Here is a 20,785-nt window from a genome sequence, read left to right as displayed (position 1 = left end):
GTTTCCCTTATTACAAATGTTTACTTAAAATATGTAACTCTTCATCCAATAAGAGAGCTGAGCAGCAGACATCAATGTTGAAAAGAACAATAAATCAAAACATTTCTGATAAACTTGTTCTAGAGAGCTCGCGCTTTCCAGAGTATTATTACATGATCCAGCCAAAAAGATATTCTTGTCTCTCACTTTACATATACCTGTCCCACGGTTTAAGTGCCTGATGAAGAAATAGGAGCAATTCCCATCCCATACATCCCCCCCATCACTTATTCCAGCCTTGTCACTGGCATTTCTTATCCATGTTGATGGTTGGACCACCTCTGAAAGCTGAAACCACTGCCAGTGTTCTACATAACTATGAACTGAACAAACAATCCAGCTGTTCAACTGTATGAATTTTCAATGTCAAGCTGTGGTCAGGGATTAACAATACCACTCTGATGCACTTCATGCTGCTCAACATATGCTGCTTCACAGGTGGGTGATCTGTATCACCTCTCACTAACACCATCTTTTTTGAATTGTACAGTAAGCAACTTTCCTTCAAAAATACCCTGCTTCAATCTCCATCAATCAGTGTCCTTCAAATTACTCTATATTCTCCCCTCTTGTTCTCACAGCAAATTCTTCAGCTGGAACTGACTTCCATCACATTAGCATTTACTTTCATAGTAACTTCCCCTGCTGTTTCTCCCCCCCCCCCCCCCCCCCACCCCATGTCACTTCCTCACCCTCACAACTGAAATTAGACAGTATTATTAATACCCCAGTTGGGTCTGATGAGAGACCAGTGATTGTAACACCCCCTCTTCCTCCGGTCCTGTTAAACTGATATTTCACAATATTTTTATGGACTCTTGCAGTATTCTGCTTTGTTTGGCATCATACCTTAACAACTGAAACATCTTAAGAATCACAGGAGAGCACTACATTTTATTTAGGTGGCCATTTTTTGTCCTGTCCATCACACTGTTCATTTATGTGAAATTGTAATATCCAGCAGTTTGAATGAAATACTTCCATTACAATTCCTCTCACTGCGGACATATGAAACTGACTGTCAAATTGTAGCTTTCGTTGGTCATGTACTGCGAATCATTACAGAAGTTCACTAGATGTCTCTTCTCTTGTGTTTTAGAAGATACTTTATTTATAATATGTGTAGGTGAAGTTGGATCAAACACTCCTCATTTCTTTATCTTCCTCATTACAATTAAATCTAAAAACAAAGATGATGTGACTTACCAAACGAAACCGCTGGCAGGTCGATAGACACACAAACAAACACAAACATACACACAAAATTCAAGCTTTCGCAACCAACGGTTGCTCCATCAGGAAAGAGGGAAGGAGAGGGAAAGGCGAAAGGATGTGGGTTTTAAGGGAGAGGGTAAGGAGTCATTCCAATCCCGAGAGCGGAAAGACTTACCTTAGGGGGAAAAAAGGACAGGTATACACTCGTGCACACATACACATATCCATCCACACATACACAGACACAAGCAGACATTTGTAAAGGTAAAGAGTTTGGGCAGAGATGTCAGTCGAGGCGGAAGTACAGAGGCAAAGATGTTGTTGAAAGACAGGGGAGGTATGAGCGGCGGCAAATTGAAATTAGAAATTAGCGGAGATTGAGGCCTGGCGGATAACAAGAAGAGAGGATATACTGAAGGGCAAGTTCTCATCTCCGGAGTTCTGACAGGTTGGTGTTAGTGGGAAGTATCCAGATAACCCGGACGGTGTAACACTGTGCCAAGATGTGCTGGCCGTGCACCCAGGTGTATGTGCGGTTGGATATGGGTGTGTGTGCGCGCGAGTGTATACCCGTCCTTTTTTCCCCCTAAGGTAAGTCTTTCCACTCCTGGGATTGGAACAACTCCTTACCCTCTCCCTTAAAACCCACATCCTTTCGTCTTTCCCTCTCCTTCCCTCTTTCCTGATGAAGCAACCGTTGGTTGCGAAAGCTTGAATTTTGTGTGTATGTTTGTGTTTGTTTGTGTGTCTATCGACCTGCCAGCGCTTTCGTTTGGTAAGTCACATCATCTTTGTTTTTAGATACATTTTTCCCACATTGAATGTTTCCCTCTATTATATTCATTATAATTAAATATTGTTTAAAGTGTAATTTTATATGCTTTATAGAGGAGCTTCTTATGAGTAAAACTTAATAATCAATTTATGCATTTGATTGACATAGACACCAATGCACAAAGAATAATCAGTATTTGTAGTAATAAATGAGTAAAGCTACATTATGGGGATACTGTGAGGATTGCAAGGCATGGCATTTGCTACAGCAGCCAAAATTTAGTTGCTGCTGGAAATACTTGTCTATTAACTGGGCACACAGAATTACATTTTTAGCAACAGTTTTTGCTGTAATGATCACCAAAATCACATTTCCATTTTCATGATACACGCAATTAGCAGTCATTGTTGGACTAGCTTTACCAACATATTACAAAAACTGCACTCGTCTTTATGTACCAAACTGAAGCATCTAAACTTAACATTTCAATAATACAAATATTTAACATGTTCCTCATCACCTAATTTAATTCTCACATATTTACTCCACAATTATTTAACTCCCATATAACATAAACAAACAATGAAAAATCCAGGATGGAATGTAACCATACTATGAAAGGAAAGTCGCTACTCACCATATAGTGGAGATACTGAGTTGCAGATACACACAACAAAAAGACTGTCACAAATAAGCTTTCAGCCAGCAAGGCCTTCATCAAAAATAGAACACACACACACACACACACACACACACACACACACACACACACACACAAAACTACTGCAGTCTCTGGCAAACCCATGTAACATAGTGACCCACTAATCATTTCATGACACATAGCAGCAGTTTTTATTTAAACATGGTTTTCCACTCTGTATGTCTTGTTCATCTTCCTGCTTTGCACATTTTACTTGCTAATTAGCAGAATTACTTTAAATCAAATGAGATATTCAATTCTGACACTTCACTTCATGATTATTATTTTTGTTTCTAATATGTCTTAATTTCTGCCTGGTTACTGTTCGTACCTACCACTGCTTTCAATATTTTCGTGGTTCTTTACTTGATTTGAAAAGGCATCACAGTCTGCAAAATAGGGTAGTTCAGTGGTTCTGTAAGAGAAAATCAAACGGCAGGAATGACAGGTTCCTGCTGTGTCAGAAGAAGTGCTTGGTAAGAGTATATCTGACGATTTTGTACCTTTACTGCCATTAATATTTTTACTTATATATTTCTGCCTCCATAATAAGAAACAATTGACTTGGTTTTGGAATGCTGACACGCTGTTCTTGTTGACAAATTTCATAAACACATTCTTATGATTTCTTATTTGTACAATAGTTGTATTGAATGTGAAAACTCACTTTTGGCAGACATTCACTTATCTTAAAAGCAATCTTTTTCCATAAATTATGGTTTTACAAATTTTCTCTCTGTCTTTTTGTACACTTGTGCAGGTACTTGTGTTGTACACAGCTTAAATTAGTTGTGGTCATGTATGCCACCACATACTTTCTAGGTGTGAAAATAATGCTTTTGCAGTAATTAAATAGCACAGCTCTTATTTCATTTGGCCACAATTTTATTAATTCTTCCTGATTCCAGTAATCTCTGACACTTCATTAGATCTCTGCAAATAGGTTGGGGCAAACTCTTTCAGTGCTGAGTTATCAGTTCCAATTGGCTATTTTATCCATAGTAATATCTGCCTCTCTTTCATACAATTAGACATCATATTCTACTTCACATATGTGTCAATCTACTCTTTCCACCAACTTATTTTCCTATATATATTTCAATGTGGTCACTTTAAACTGTGGTCCTTGGATACCATGCGTACAGAATGCTGATTAATTTTCACTCAGTGGCCTTCAGAAATCATTTTTACTGAAAACAGGTCATTATGAGTGCCAGGCAATATTTGAAAACTATCATAAATCTGTGATACATGTGCTGTGGCTCCTGAATTCATTTGATACCATAATGATATGTTGGTATTTATTTAATCATTCTGTACTTGAACAGACTGATGAACAGTGAACTGATCTATTCACACATATATCCAGAATGTGCTATTAACTTTTCCCCCTTGGTTATAGTATTCAGCAAAAATCATATCTACAGTTTTTCCCTGCACAATTACTCTGTGTACAGTTGCTGAAATTTTTTTAATGTCTATTATACACATGAGTTAACTGACTCTTTTCTCTCATTGCGATTGGTGACTTTGCCACCCAATTTTTTTTAACAAGACTACCACAAAAAAATAATAGCTTTGATCTGAAAAGACACATTGCTGTAAGTGTTGTCATCATTACAGCAATTGTGTAAAGCATGGTAACACTGATCAACCTAAAACAGATAGACAAAACTGAAAACACTTAAACTATCAATCATCTTATAATCTCATAGTTATTGAAAAATTTAGCCAATGATGGCAACAGCCTTATTACATACATAACTGAGTCTAAATCACTTGCATTTGAATAATAACCTGGAGTGAGAATCAAAATTATTCAAGTTCTACTATGTTTCTATAGAAGACCAGGGAAAAATACAGTAACAATTTTTGCTGCATCAGTATTCTGCACAATAAATTACTCATTAACAACTTTTTAAAATTTCTCAATTATTTGTCATTAATTCTCACTAATCAACATTTTCTTGAATTAAATGATAACTTGGGAATGATTGGTCCATCCCTAGTCTTCTTCTCTCTCTCTCTCTCTCTCTCTCTCTCTTTTTTTTTTACACACACACACACACACAGTCTGTTCCACAGGCATCACAGAGAAGCTACTTCAGGAAATGGAAATATATATTTCTCTCTTCAATCTTTACAAACAATGCCTCCAGACATGCTGAACTCAACACCACAGAATCTGGTTTGCCTGTCAAAAGTGCTGCTGCTGGATGCTTCTTGGTAGTCCATGAAAGGCAATCTGCTACCTATTTTAATAAATATCCAATGCTGGGTTCCCATTCATCAATGTATCACACTCAGTCTGCATTACAATAACCAGAAACATGGTAATCTTCACCTACAAATGCTTACAGTTTTCTCTTCTGGCCCTTTCAAATAGCGTAAAAGCCTGTCCACTTCCTTGTGGGCACACTCAGCATTACTTTACGAAACAATTCAGCACAGTAACAGTACAGGCAGTATCTGATCTGCCCCTAATGGTGCACATGTGAAAACACCAATGTCTTCTCAAAAAGGACTATTCTACATTGCTTCTTTCTAAATTTTTTGACTCATTTAAGTAGCTGGGGACTTGATCCTTATCGAGGAGCACAGAGGTAGCTTTGCGGTTCTTTATGGTGTATTTATTCAGAATTTAACTCACATAATTGGCCTATCACAAAATGGTTGCTTAAGCTGTTTGTAACTTCTCCAAGATACTTGAGTTTGCATTTCATTTCCAGCCTTTTCTTTTAAAGAATTCTTCGTGTGAAGGTCATTGCTTCATATGAACACGTCATACAAGTAAACCGCAGCAAGCAGGAATTTTTTTACAAATTCCTGTGATTAAAAAAGAGGTCTCTTGTAATTAACACTTACCACTACATAGCCCAGCATAATACTACATCAGAGCAGTACTTATTTTAAACCATACACTTTTTTTTGTTTGTTTGTAAACACTTGTAAGTTTATTAGAATGATATTTCTTCATGTAATTCATACTGTAAAGATACAATAGCTATTACAATAATCAGTATCTAAATCACACCTGGCAGCAAGTCCAGACAGACATCTATGTAACCCAACACTTTTCAATGTGTATCTTTGGGCCACTTGTGAACCTTATAGTGTACCATATTTAGACAAAAGTTTCCATGGTTTCAAAAATCCATTTAGCACTGACTGTTTTTCTGTCAGACTGGCAAGTTGTTATTTCCCAAATTTTGTTTTCTCAATGTGATTCAAATTATTCTAGTTTTGGTCATAGTCATTTGCTGGAATCTGCTGATCAATTTTTTTTCTTCCAAGCTGGTACATGTAAGAAGCAAAATTTTTTTAAATCTGTAAAGAACATGCTCATCTGTCTTCTTAGGTTTTAATATTACAAAATATCTTGGTGATTAAATCTGGTGTGTGTATTCATTTATTATGTTAGGATTAATATAATGGGAATAGATTTGTATAGCTCTTGTCCAAGAGATTTGGCCTGTTTCGTGTCTATGGTTTTGGTTCAGCTCCTCCTGATCCTGTTTCACTCATTACATCCCCCTTCTCACTCGTAAATGAAACACACAATATTCAAATGATCAGAACCATCTGATTTCTCTCATTTCATGTGAAGTATTTTATTAGGCTCTGGTATGTCAGAATAAAGAGGTTTTACACAGTTATGGGAAGGCTCTGAATGTGATGTCAGTTGCAACTGTCAAAGTCTATGCAGTCTGTCTCTCTCTGCACAGTTACGATAGAAATATGTTCCTGATGTCCCACATTCAAATCAGTAGTGATCTGACTGACAAGAGTGTCCACTGCAAAGCCACAGGAGGGCAATGAGACACCCACTCTTCAAACAGTTGTGGTCATTCCATGTGGCAGTTTACTTACAAGTGTGAAAACATACTCTCTGTGATACTGAAGATTCACTGTAGACACAGATGATATCGAAAACTGAAATCTTGTGTTATCACCAGTATGCTATTACCCATACACATTAAACTGATTATAACACAAAATTTAAATCATTTAACTCACGACATGCTGCCACGTTTACTACACATCTCTGTAACATATTACTCAGATATAGAATGTACACTCATACCATACACTGCATCTAATGGTATCATTTGGACACCATACACAGATCATCTCCAAATGGGATAATCAATCCCATGACTTTTGGTTACTCAGCTAATTTCAGTTTTGTTACAATACCTTAAAAGTACACTCACGGCCTTTTTAATGTACATGTGTGCTTTGTTATCAAATACTCTGAGATGTTGAAGATCTTGTTTCTTCCATAGTTATGGAAGTTTTTCTTCTTCCCAAATGTTAATGGGTAAGTTAATTTCAAAGAATGAGTAACATCTTCTCAACCACGTAGCCATATCACTTTTTTCTGGAGCCTAAAGTAAACACCTGACCTTTAACTACTCCCACTTTCAAAAAGTTGTCAACTTGACATTTATAATCTCTCTCTCATTGCCTGTGCATGAGTTATCAATTCTATTTCATTCTTAGCTTTCCATAAATGTCTGAAAAAACTGAATGGTTTTTGGTACCTAATTATTGTTTTTTGTGTGTTTATAAGAAAGCCTTTTTCTGGCTATAATCAATTAGAAATACAAACCACTTGGTTCCTACAATAAATGTTGTCTATACTGGATAACAAAAATTCTAGTGAATTAATTACAGAATTCTCCTGGCTCAATGAGTATAAGACGAGAAGTAGTCTAATCTACTTTCCTTCTTGTTATACATAAAGTAAGTGAAAAGCAGCCACTCACCTATAGTGAATCAACATGTGGAGTGCAAAAATGCACAACACAAAATGGCATTCGCGCTAGCTTTTGAGCACTAGCTCTTTTTCTAACAAAAGTAGACACATTCACACACACAACCACAAATATATCCAAATATACACTGCTGTGGTGGTGGTGGTGGAAGTAGTAATAGTAATAGTTTTACATTTTTTTGTGATTCTATGCCATACATTCGTAGCCCCTATGAAAAACCCATAACATCCATGCTAAAAATTCCCTGATTTTAGATTTCTTTCTCTTAAGTTTTATCTTGGTTCTCAGTATTTAATCGATGTCTCACTTAACTTTGTCCCATTTTTTTCCTATTGATGTTTGATGTGACTGAACAAGATATAAGTGGCTCAAAAGACAGATGGTTTACACCACAGGCGGTGGCGGAATTAAGGGAATATTTTAGATTATTGTGGAGAAGGGAGACGTGAGAGAGGAAATGCTGACGTAATCCATGATCAGTGATGCCAACATGACTTGCAGCATTTAGCATCACCACGCAATTATGATACAACTACTGCTAGATTGCAGTGGTAATGGAAAAACAAGAAAGTCAACATGAAGTGTTCCGGACTGAGACATGACGAAGGGGACCAGCCACCACCTTTTCTTATGCCATTTATAACTCAATTTCATCATTTTGCCTGTATTTCCAATGTACTGTATTCACCAACAAATTCAATCATCAAACTTTTATATACAAACATTGAGTCTCAAAAAATATGCTCGGACATAACTGAAGTCACACAGTAGCCAGCACAGCCACCACACCATACTAACACCTAAAATAAGCTCACCTACTGGATGTGTCGAGAGAAGGAGTGGTCCTTCAGGAACAAGAGTGCTGGTAGGGGTGAAAGCATTTTGTGAGGTGCTGAAAATATACTTTTCGTGCAGATGATGCACTGTGACAGAGATGTCACACGGAAATAGCACAAAGGTTTTGTGATAGCACATTTTAAAGACTTCCACGTTCAAATCTGACACGATACAGTTGCAACAACTACATACACTACTCATGTATATACTTTGCACCACACACTGTAGAGCATAAAGACTGGCAGCAGTGATCGAGGGCATGAAGCGAAACTGTACCACCTGAGCTTTCTTTCAAATTTACATTTCACACATTGTACAGAAATTCACTGTACCAACTTCTAATAAGCTTGCAACATCAATTGTGGAAGTAAACTCATTTTTTCACCCCTCTGTTTCTCTCCTCAAGCCTAAAACAACACTTTAACAGTGGTGAGCATATGAAGTGCGGCTCATAAGAAAAGCATAAAACAACAGAAATGGTGACAAAGTATGTCATTAAGCAGATGTCCGCATTTATCCTTATGCTTTAACCATATAGCTACTGTGACTTTTTGGGTTAATTCAACATGTTCATCAATTCTTGCTTTTTTCCTGGGTGAGCATAAAGGATGATATCTCAAAAACGCGAGTTTTGAACATATAATTTGTAGTTGTAGCACGCCAGAAAACAGCTCGATTACCTTGTACCCAGGTATCAATATCAATGTTTTGATAAGTTTTTATTTGCTTTTACATATTTGTGATTTTTTAAGAACTCAGGAAATTTGTTAGCACAAATTATTGTAAAAACATTGTATTGCACATTTAATTTCCTTCACTTAAACAGATTTTATACAAAGTATTGGAGAGGATTGTTATTTTTAATCATATATGCCAATTACATGTGTTTCTGCTCATATTTTATGGGGTTTTAACGTTTTCCTTGATTCTGCATTTTCCTCAGGTTTGCGTTTTTTAAGTCTGTACTGCGGGAAAACACAAAACAGGGGTTTTAATGTAATGTAGTGAATGTAAAGTAGAAAAATCGATGTAATTGATTTTAATTACTGGAGTATGGGTAGGACATTATAAGTTATTGCAGTATTAGTTTATTACCTCTGACTGAAAAACTCATGTATAGAAAGAATTAAAGCAATTGGCCATAAAAACATGTTCCAGCATTGTGAGCAAATGTGAGGAGACATCAAGGGAGAAGTTGTGATGAAATAAAAGTTTTGTACATAACTGAAAATAATGGTAAGCATTTCTCTGTCAGTGTATATGCATAATCGAACTATGACAAGCGCATAAGAGATATGGCATGAACTGAGGGATGCATTTGAAGGTTTTCTGCTGCTAAGAGAGTAAGTTTGTTGAAAACACTTTTCATAATGGACTGAAAAATTGCTTATCAATAATCAGTCTTGCATCTTGCAGTAGCCAGGGAAGTGTATGCTCGTGTGTGTTTGTGTGTGTGTGAGAGAGAGAGAGAGAGAGAGAGAGAGAGAGAGAGAGAGAGAGAGAGAAATGTATGTACTTCTGCTAGAAAAAGAGTTATTCTTGAAAACTAGTGTGAATGCTGTATTCTCTTACGTGTTTCTGTGTTCCCTGCCTCAATCTCCTATAGGTGGGTGGTTACTTTTCTCGTATTTTACGTATTGCACCAACCATTATTTTTCATTATTGTTATTCCTTCTTACATTACACAGGAGTGATTAGCAGCTTATTAGCAGCTCATGATATCCATGGCTAAACATTATGAGTTTCCTTTGCATCATGGAGTAAATGTCCTAGTCTCTTGTATGATACTGACTCTAGTAGTGACCAACCCCACCCTCAGAAGGATTTTTAAGGGCAGCTTCTGCTGACAAAAATCACTTTGCTGCCCATTTTAGTTACTTTGGTTGCTGGAAACAAATATTTGTGCATATGAACTTAATTTCTCAATCAATGTAGTCCACAAATATTAAAGCGTGTACTCATCTATGAGTATGTACACATATTTTGTGGGGTGATTACTGCCTTGGGCTAATACCACATACCCAAATTCTTTGACGTATAAGTAGCTTTGTCTGGAACTAATATGATACAAATTATTTCACATCCACACTATGTGATCAAAAGTATCTGGACACCTGGCTGAAAATGACTTACAAGTTCGTGGCGCCCTGCATTGGTAATGCTGCAATTTAATACAGTGTTGGCCCACTCTTAGCACTGATGACGACTTCCACTCTCACAGGCATACGTTCAATCAGTTGCTGGAATATTTCTTGGGGAATGGCAGCCCATTCTTCATGGAGCGCTGCACAGAGGAGAGGTATCAATGTCAGTCAGTGAGGCCTGGCACAAAGTTGGCATTCCAAAACATCCCAAAGGTGTTCTATAGAATTAAGGTCAGGACTCTATGCAGGCCAGTCCATTGCAAGTATGTTATTGTTGTGTAACATTATGAACAGGAGCTCAATCGTGTTGAAAGGTGCAAGCGCCATCCCTGAATTGCTCTTCAAGAGTGGGAAGCAAGAAGATGCTTAGAACATCAATGTAGGCCTGTGCTGTGATAGTGCCATGCAAGACAACAAGGGGTGCAAGCCCTCTCCATGAAAAACCTGACCACACTGTAACACCACCACCTCCAAATTTTAATTTTCGCACTACACATGATGATCACCAGGCATTCACCATACCCACATCCTGCCATCGGATCGCCACATTGTGTACCGTGATTCTTCACTCCTCATAACGTTTTTCCACTGTTCAATCGCCCAATGTTTACGCTCCTTACACCAAGCAAGGTGTCTTTTGGCATTTACCATGAAATCCAAGTTTTCTTACCTCCCACCTAACTGTCACAGTACTTGCAATGGATCCTGATGCAGTTTGGAATTCCCATGTGATGATCTGGATAGATGTCTGCCTATTATACATTACGACCCTCTTCAACTGTCTGCGGTCTCTGTCAGTCAACAGATGAGGTCGGCCTGTACGCTTTTGTGCTGTATATGTCCCTTCACATTTGCACTTCACTATCACATCAGAAACAGTGGACCTAGGGATGTTTAGGGGTGTGGAAATCTCACATACAGACATATGACACAAGTGACACCCAATCACCTGACCATGTTCGAAGTCCATGAGTTCTGCAGAGTGCCCCACTCTGGTCTCTCATGATGTCCAATGGCTACTGAGGTCGCTGATATGGAGTACTTGGCAGTACGTGGCACCACAATGCACCTAATATGAAAAACTTATATTTTTGAGGGTGTCCAGATACATTTGATCACATTGTGTACATTTATACTCTGGAAACCATCATGATGTGCATGGCGGAGAGTATGTCCCATTGTACCAGTCATTAGGGTTTGTTTCCGTTCAATTCACATATGGAGCCTGGGGAGAATGATTGTTTGAATGCTTCTGTGTGTGAAGTAATTACTCTAATCTTGTCCCCATGACTCCCATGTGGGCGATACATAGGGAGTCGTATATTTGTAGAATCGTCATTTAAAGCCAGATTTTTTCGGGACAGTTTACGCGATCTTCAAGAGTCTGCCAGTTCAGTTTCTTCAACATCTCTGCAACACTTTCCCATGGGTCAAACAAACCTGTGATCATTCATGCTTCCCTTCTCTGGATACGTTCAATATCTCCCGTTAGTCCTACTTGGTACAGGTCCCACACACTTGAGCATATTTCTAGAATGGGTCGCACAACTGATTTGTAAGCAATCTCCTTTGTGGACTGACTACACTTCCCCAATATTCTACCGATAAACTGAAGTACCTGCTTTACTCACAACTGAGCCCATTTGATCATTCCATTTCAAATCCCTATTAAGTTTTCACCCATGTATTTGTATGAGCTAGTCAATTTCAACAGTGACTCATTTAATATTTTTCGTTTTGTTAAGTGCAGAGTTCTACATTTTGAACCTTTAAAGCCAGTTGCTAATCTTTGCACCACTTTGAAATCTTATCAGGAACTGATTAAAAAAAAAAGGAAACATTTATGCAGCTTCTTTCCAACAGTACTTCATTATAGACAACTGCATCATCTGCAAAAAAAGTCTGTGGTTACCATTACCATTGTCTGCAAGGTCATTAATATACAATATGAACAGCACAGGTTCCAACTCACTTCCCTGGGGCACACACAAAGTTACTTCTACATCTGACAATGACTCTTCATCCAGGATGACATCCTTTGTCCTCCCTACCAAAAAGTCCTCAATCCAGTCACAAATTTCACTTGATATCTCATATGATTGTACTTTTGACAGGTGTGGTACTGAGTCAAATGCTTTTCGGAGATCAAGAAATATTGCATTTACCTGACTGCCTTGATCCAAAGCTTTCAGTATGTCATGTGAGAAAAGTACGAGATGAGTTTCACATGAGCGATGGTTATGGAATCTATGTTGGCTGGCATGGAGGTCATTCTGTTCAACATACATCACTACATCTGAGATCAGAATACGTTCCACAATTCTACAACAAATAAATGTCAAGGATATTGAATGGTGTTTTGTGGACCACTTCCACTACCCTTCTTAGAGATGGCTGTGACCTGTGCTTTCTTCTAACTACTGGGCACAGTTTTCTGGTCGAGGGATCTACAACCGATTACAGTTAAAAGAGGGGCTAACTCAGCCACAAATTCGGTACAGAATCTGATTGGGATTCAATCGAGTCCTGGAACTTTGTTCAGTTTTAACGATTTCAGCTGTTTTGCAACAACACTCATATTTACTTCAGTGGTATGAGGATTAAATTGGGGCAATTCTCTTGGGTTTTCCTATGTAAAGGAACATTTGATAACAGAGTTAAGCATTTCTGTTTTTGTTTTACTACCCTCAATGCCAATTTCCTTATCATTTGCTAGGGACTGGACACTAACTTTGGTGTCACTAACAGCCTTTACATGCAACCAAAGTTTTTTTTGAGTTCTGTGGAAGATCATTTGAGAAAAATCTGCTAAGGAAGTCACTGAAGGCTTCATGCATTGCTCTCTTGACAGCCAAACACATTTCATTCAGCATATCTTTATCTATAGTCCTATGCTTTCTTTCACACCTATTTTGCAATAGTCTCTGTGTCTTTGATGTTTCTTTACAGTGAATTTATACCATGAAGTGACCCTCCCATTATGAACTGTTCTACTGGGTTCATATCTGTCCAGTGAATGGTCAACTGTTCTTTTAAACTTGAGCCATAGTTCCTCTACACGTTCCTGCCTTGGGCTACATGTTTCACGTTTCTCGCTGAGATATGACACTACCGATTTTTTATCTAGTTCACTGAAAATATGTACCTTTCTGCTTGTTTTAGTTGTCCTTTGTGTTTTGGTAATCACTGTTGCCACAACCAAGTCATGGTCACTCATACCAGTTTCGGCTTTGACAAACTCAAAGATGTCAGTCTGTCTGTTGCCATTTGATCCAATATACTTCCATATTGAGTGCGGTTCTGAGCTATCTGTTCTACATAGTTTTCAGAGAAGAAATTTAGCAATGTTTGACAGTATGTCTTATCACAATCACCAAAAAAAAACTAATTTTTCCAATTGATTGTTGGATGAATCAAGTCTCCACCTATGATTACAGTACGTTTGGGGACCTTACATACAAATCAAACTGAGGTTTCCTCTGAAGTTTTCGGTTACATCAGGAGATGAGTCTGGCAGATACAAGGATTCAATTACCATTTTATGACCACCCCTGATACGTGTCTTGCTCCAACACTCTCACAAACAGTTTCAATTTCTACCTTGGTGGATTGGAGCTTCTTGCCTACTGCAACAAATATGTCATTTCCATTTCCCATTAGCCTATCCTTTCAATATACAATTACATTTTCCCCAAAAATCTCATTGCTATCAATTTCAGGTTTCAACCACCTTTCTGTACCTAGTATTATGTGAGCTTCACTGCTTTTCAGGAGCACTTCAAACTCTGGCACTTTTCTGTGAATGCTTCGGCAGTTAACCACTGGGATTTTAATACTCTCACCTGTGAGAGTCATTTCTTTCAACCTTATGCTGATACATCTGGGAATCCTACAACTATTGTTATCTGGAATGGATGGAGAGTCACCTCATCTAAGAAACCCTTGTGTGCAACCCACACACAGTCAGCTACGTGGGTATCAGCCTTCGATGTGTAGTGCACACCTGACCCATTTAGGGGTACCCCACAATTCTCAACCCTATGGCGCAAGTAAAGGAAGTCACAGCCTAGCTTGTCACAGAACCTCTGAATTCCTTGGTTCACTCCTCCCACTCGACTCAGAACCAAGGGGTCATGACCAGTTCTGGGGACAATGCTGCAAATTATGAGCTTTGTTGAAACTCCATGTGCAAGGCTGGCCTTCTCAACTTCCTCTGCCAGTTACTGGAATGATTCAAGTATGACCTCAGATGGCAGACATGATCTGTTCCAAGATGTGTGCAATCGGCAGCTAGTTTTACCCAGTTCTCTCAATGGCTGCTGGAATAGCCTCTACCGTATGCTGCACGAGGCCCCCAGGCATACACGCCAAGTGCACTTTTTATGCTTTCCTGTCTCTTGCTGCCATTTCCCTAAGGGGTACCATCATCTGCTATAGATTTGAACTGATGACTATTAATAGACCCCTACCCTTTTGCGTTTGCTACCTCCTGAAACTGGACAAAACAGGTTTCCCCAAAACAGATGTTCTCCCTGGTCTCCATCCACACTGTACAGGACACCTAAATGTGCCAGTGAAATGCCACTCACAGGGAAGTGGATGAGTAATGACAGATCTTGCACTTCCCACAGAGAAGACAGGATTCACATGAGAGGACAGTACTTGGGATACCTTTGGTACTGGTTTCACAGGCACATAACCCTTAGGAGCTTTTCCAACACACTGATTCACAACAGCTAACAATTACTCCACAGTAGTCATGGGGATTTCCAGATGCTTATGAATGTCAACCATATCATCCCGTGTTCAAGAACAGCAATCACAATGGAGCTGCATTTTGGATGGTGTAATGTATTACAGGACAGTGAACAAATAAATTTAAATTAAGCCTTCTGATTATCTTTTAATCTGTTGAGTTAAAAGAGTAATAATTCCCTAAAAGAACTGAAGCAAACACACAAAGAGAAATTTCTAATAAGGCAACAGAAAAATCTGTAGTAAAAAAATATTAGTTTCCTAAAATTTTTTTGAGATTAATTACAGTCAATAACAAACTCAATATATATGTAGATAATATATACTCCTCTTCAAGGGGAAGCTAGATGTAGCACGATATGTTAGTAACAGTATCTGCTACAGTAACTACATCACAAGCACTGGTTTCCTAGAAACAGGGTTACGCACATGAGACACTTGTAGCTCCATCGTTACACATGTTATTCTACTATTTTGTTAGTACACGATACTGACAAAATGGTAACGCACATTGTATCTGCTGCTAGTTTTGCCCATTAGTCCTGAACTTGCTTTAATAGCCCTTTTCTAAATAGCCATATTTATTGCAGTTGTAATATATTAATATTTTTCAATGTGTGCATCAAATCATTATGCCTTTCTTCTATCTAAAGGGCCACCACATCACCAAGATATGAGTCAAAGCAAACATCAGCCTTTATCTCATGCACCATAAACCTTGTACACAGAGGGCAACATATTAACTAGGGTGAAACCAACCCATACATCTTTTACCTTGAAACTTAAGCTTTTTAACTTATTAGATGTAGGGATATTTTCTGATACAAAGCACTCTACTAACAAGCAACTTTTTGGTCCATCACAAAAAAGGTTTTCCACGAACTTACTTCCTTGGGGATAGAAAGCCCTCGAGCACATTCCTCAGTTCATACTATATTTCTTATGTATTTGCCATAATTTGATTATGCACATACACTGACAGATGAATGTGTAACAATATTTTCACTCTTGTACAAAACTTCATTTAATCACAATTTCTTCCTTGATGTATCCTCACATTTGCTCACAATGCTGGAACATATTTTTATGGTGAACTGCTTTAATTCCCTCTTCACTTGAGTTTTTCAGTCAGAGGTAATAAACTAATACTGCAAGAACTTATAATGTCCTTCGTTTACTCCAATAATTAAAATCAATTGCATTCATTTTCTTGCTTCAAATAAACCATGTTATTTATGTGGGATTAGCCTAAGCCCAGATGCTTGAGAAGCAGCCTTCTCGAAATATTCAGTTCTGTGTTTGCTCTGTGTAATAAAAATGCATTGGCGAATCACTATATCTGAGTGGACAAATGTATTGCTCTATTTCTTTGCGGGAAGAATTTCAAAGATTTTAGTTTTGCAAAATGTTCTCCTGAGTCTATGATTACTATCTGTGTAAAGTTTTCAAGCAAGACTGTACATTGTGAACCAACTGTCAGGGGTAATATTCCTTCCCATTCTCTTCACTGACTCTACAAGTCTGAGCACAACCAGCTGTCTTACTGACTTGGGAAAAACCTGCACTTTGTTGTTCCAATTCCCAATATTTTACTTACTACTTCTCACACTTCCCAGTTAAATATTTTGAACCCATGCATTGCAGGTTTTGAAGGAACATACATTCTGAAAGAACAACACATCTGAAAAAATAGTAACATTTCATCCACTGCAAGGTATACACATGTGTAATGCTTCTATATTTTTTTGTGATTCCTTCCATAACATCATGTACAACATCATTTTTTATGTTCCTCTCTTGTGTGAATATTATCTAATCTAACACTTCTCAAAAGAAATCTAAATCATAATGATGACAAACTTGGGAAGATTTATGTCCATGTGCCACAAGTATCCCAAAATTTTTCCATGTTCATTTTGCCTCCATGAATAATGGCATAATGTACTAAAGACCAAAAAAATTCCTTAAACTTCCTCTTTCTTTTAGGTTTCTTGCAGTTTTTGTCACTTTTATGCAAAGCTTTATGAGATCTATGTAAATATTTGTGCTTTCTAATATGAAATCGAATAAATCATGGCCGACAACCAGTTTCCAGGCCTCAACAATTGTGGTAACATTTCTGGCTTCTCTGCCAACATCATGCTAATTTGTAACTATATCATAAGATCTGGCACAGACATTTTGGTTTGAAATATTTTTCAGCCATTTAGTTTGATAACATCTTGACAAACAGTATGGGAGAGGGATTGCAGCCAACTGCACTAGTTGTGTTAGTGAGTGTACTCAAGTTACTGGTAGGAGTGAAGACATTCACTTTGCTGTCCAGTTATTGATCAATCACTTCATTTTCTGTGTTGTGATTACTTTGGGGAACAAAATTAGGATCCACATCTGAATCTTATCACTTTCTAGTAACAGTTTTTGAATTCCTTCATGACTTAATAGACACTGCCAAGCCATTTTCAAGCCGTTTTATTGTACACAGAAAGTATAACAAGAAAAGTGCAAAAGCTAACACAAAAGGACAGGCTGGATCTCTCAGATCCAAAACGCGTTTCTTCCCGCATCTACAATCAACTGGTGAGCAAAGTGGAATGACAAAACAAGTAGTGGTCTCTAGCAAAATTAAGTGAAAGCTACAATGAATGGCTTACTCACAAGCAGTGTACTCTTGCAGATATTTTTAAGACAAAGTCTGCCTGGATCTGAGAGACCCAGCCAATCCATTCTAGGATTAACAAATACCCTTCTCACTATATAGTCAGAAGCCACATATTCAGGAACGTCATAAAACACATTATACCAGCAGCCATTCTGAAGTCTATTTTAGTAAATCTTCGTTACACACAACAACTCAACATTACACATTTTTTACATTGTTCTATTTCCCTTTCCTTTGTATCTTCTTCTTCTTCTTAAACCTAGTACCATTTCCAGTTTACTGGAAAACCAATTTTGAAATTTTAACACATATCACTGTGCACTACGAAGAAGTTACCACATTAGTAATAACAGATAACTTAATTTTGCTGCTGTCTTCACAGTGCTGAAGTTTGAAACAGCTAAATTACTAACTTACCTGTTATGACCACTTAGTCAAGAATTACTTGAAATAAAAATATCTAATACTGTCCTAACCTCACTGGCTGGTGCTGTTCTCTCTTGCTGACAGGAATATTTCTTAACTTTCATCAGTTTACCTATAAACTCTTTTTCCCATTGAACCTGGAAAATAAAATTCCACACTGCAATGAAAGAGTTACGTTATGAGAGCTGGTGATAATTTTAATCCCGTGTACTGAAATAACAGTTACAGTTTACTGTGTTAGTCTTTGATATACAGTGTACGTGTGTGACCCTTGCTTAACACTAATTTCATATTAGTTAGTGCAGCATCTAGAACATGCAGTACCTTCCACCACAGAACATGAAAATCATGATAAGTATTGTGAAGAGCCATAGAAAAGAGTAGGCAATTCACAATAAATTCTAAGGTTACTGCAAATGTGTTACACTACAGCTGGTATAAGAAAGACACCATTCTGCAAGCAAAAGGCATTCTCAAATAATACCAATTTGTCACAGAGGCTGTAGGATTAAACAGTCTATTTATTTTATATTGTTCACTGATACATAGTTTCAGCTCTGTAGTCGATCTGAAGTCTCTGCAATATATATCAGATGTGCTATGTTGTTGTTGTTGTTGTTGTTGTTTTGTTGTTGTTGTTGTTGTTGCTGCTGCTGCTGCTGCTGCTGCTGTTACTGTTTCTGTTGTGGTGGTGGTGGTGGTGGTGGTGGTGGTGGTGGTGGTCTTCAGTCCAAAGACTGGTGTGATGCACCTCTCCATGCTAGTCTATCCTGTGCAAATCTCTTATCTCTGCATAGCTACCGCAACCTACTCCCATTTGAATCTGTTTACTGTAATTCAAACGTAGGTATCCCTCTGCAATTTTTACTCTCCACCGTTTCTGTCACTGATAAATTGACAACTCTTTGAAACCCCACTATATGTCCTATCAACGGATCACCTCTTTTAGTCAAGTTATGCCATAAATTTTGTTTCTCCCCAGACTGATTCAGTATCTGATCTGCCCATCTAATCTTGAGTGTTTTTCTATAGCATCACATTTCAAAAGTTCTGCACTGTGCAACACAATAAAAGGATCACTTTTTGGAAACCCCATAATTGTCTGCCATTGTGATGCAGAGAAATTGAAATTTGGCTCAAAGTTGCATCCAACTGTTCTCTATAAAGGTGCAAAGTGTGATGCCCTGCAACATCAGTCTGGGGTTCAGTGACACTTCAAAAAACGAGGTGTTGACACACTTTAAAAAAAGGTCAGACATTCGAAATTCATGCGAGGAGTAAGGTGTGTTAATCATGTCACTTTGGCACCAAATTTCAGCACAATTCTGCCCAATACTACACAATGGGAAGGTCGCACAACCCCTCTTTACCCCCATTTCGTGCCTTCTTTTAATGCCACTGAGAGGTTGAGATCAGAACCGTGATAACCAGCATTGAAATTGTGCAGTTTTCTTATGGATGGATTAGGAAAACATTTCAGACACACCACCGCTCAGTATCAACAAGAAAAGGCCTCAGGGGATGACAAAGGGCATCAATGAAAAACGCCTCTTCACTTGAGGTGTTGATTCTCATACATTATGAGGTCAACAATGACAGTTTGCAGTGCAATGAGCAATACTACGAAATTCTTGGCAACCCCTGGAACTGCTTTCTCCCTACTCCCGTTGATTCAACCTCGAATTCAGCAAAACCCTCAGTGCATGATTGTTGATTTGTTTAAAAATGCATTTGTGCAGAGACAGCAAGTCACTCATTACTAGCAACTGGCATGACGGACATCCCCTGCGACACCCATTAGATTTTGCATCCAGTCAGCACGCGCAAATTTAGCGGCACAGTGCTACTCAGCTCATGGCCATCTCAACAGTTGCCCATCACGTAAGTGCTTAGTAATTAGTAACTGCCTGTCTGTGCACAGATACATTTTTAAAGTACTCAACAAAGGTGTTCAGATGGCACTGAGGGTGTTGATAAGCTGGAGAGGGCGTCCCAGAAGGGCCCTTTGTCATTTTATTCACACACATGTCAATGTTGGACCACCCCCCATGATCACGCCACAGGAGGGTGCAAAACAGGAGGGCTGGAAAAGTAGAGTCACCCTTTGCTGTCTCAGATCATGTTCAAATTTTGCCAAATGGTTCCAAATGGATCCTAGAGGTACCACACTTTACACCAGAGAAAAAGCTGCAGTCACATTGCACTCAAAAGGGATGGAGGCACATTCAGTGCTGTTGCACGCCCACATTGTCCTTAGAGAAGGGCTAAATCACCTGGAAGAGTGTCAGCAGTGTCAAATGTTGTCAAGATCATCATCTTGTTACTCACTCCATGGCTAATTGTCGTTTTCAACACAAAATGTGTGAAATCAATGTCCTGTGGAAAGCAGTAGTTTCATTAATGCCCTTTATACCATCTCCTGGGGCCTTCTCATGTCAATACTGAGCAGCGGTG

At 38.3% G+C, this 20,785-nt stretch overlaps 1 protein-coding gene across 5 annotated transcripts in view; it reads right to left on the bottom strand.

Moving 5' to 3' along the window:
• LOC126457855 (uncharacterized) overlaps positions 1 to 20,785 on the bottom strand; it is a 311,923-nt gene that overhangs the window by 168,777 nt on the left and 122,361 nt on the right. For 3 of the 5 annotated variants that reach the window (XM_050094498.1, XM_050094501.1, XM_050094499.1), the window contains one exon: positions 18,382 to 18,468. The exons of the other annotated variants lie outside the window; for them this stretch is intronic. In XM_050094498.1, the coding sequence (XP_049950455.1) occupies positions 18,382 to 18,468 (87 nt within the window). The remainder of the gene's footprint in view (positions 1 to 18,381; positions 18,469 to 20,785) is intronic. 5 annotated transcript variants of the gene reach the window in all.

This window comes from Schistocerca serialis, chromosome 2 (genome assembly GCF_023864345.2).
Source record: "Schistocerca serialis cubense isolate TAMUIC-IGC-003099 chromosome 2, iqSchSeri2.2, whole genome shotgun sequence".
Taxonomy (NCBI): domain Eukaryota; kingdom Metazoa; phylum Arthropoda; class Insecta; order Orthoptera; family Acrididae; genus Schistocerca; species Schistocerca serialis.
This window is presented reverse-complemented; position numbering and strand designations above follow the sequence as displayed.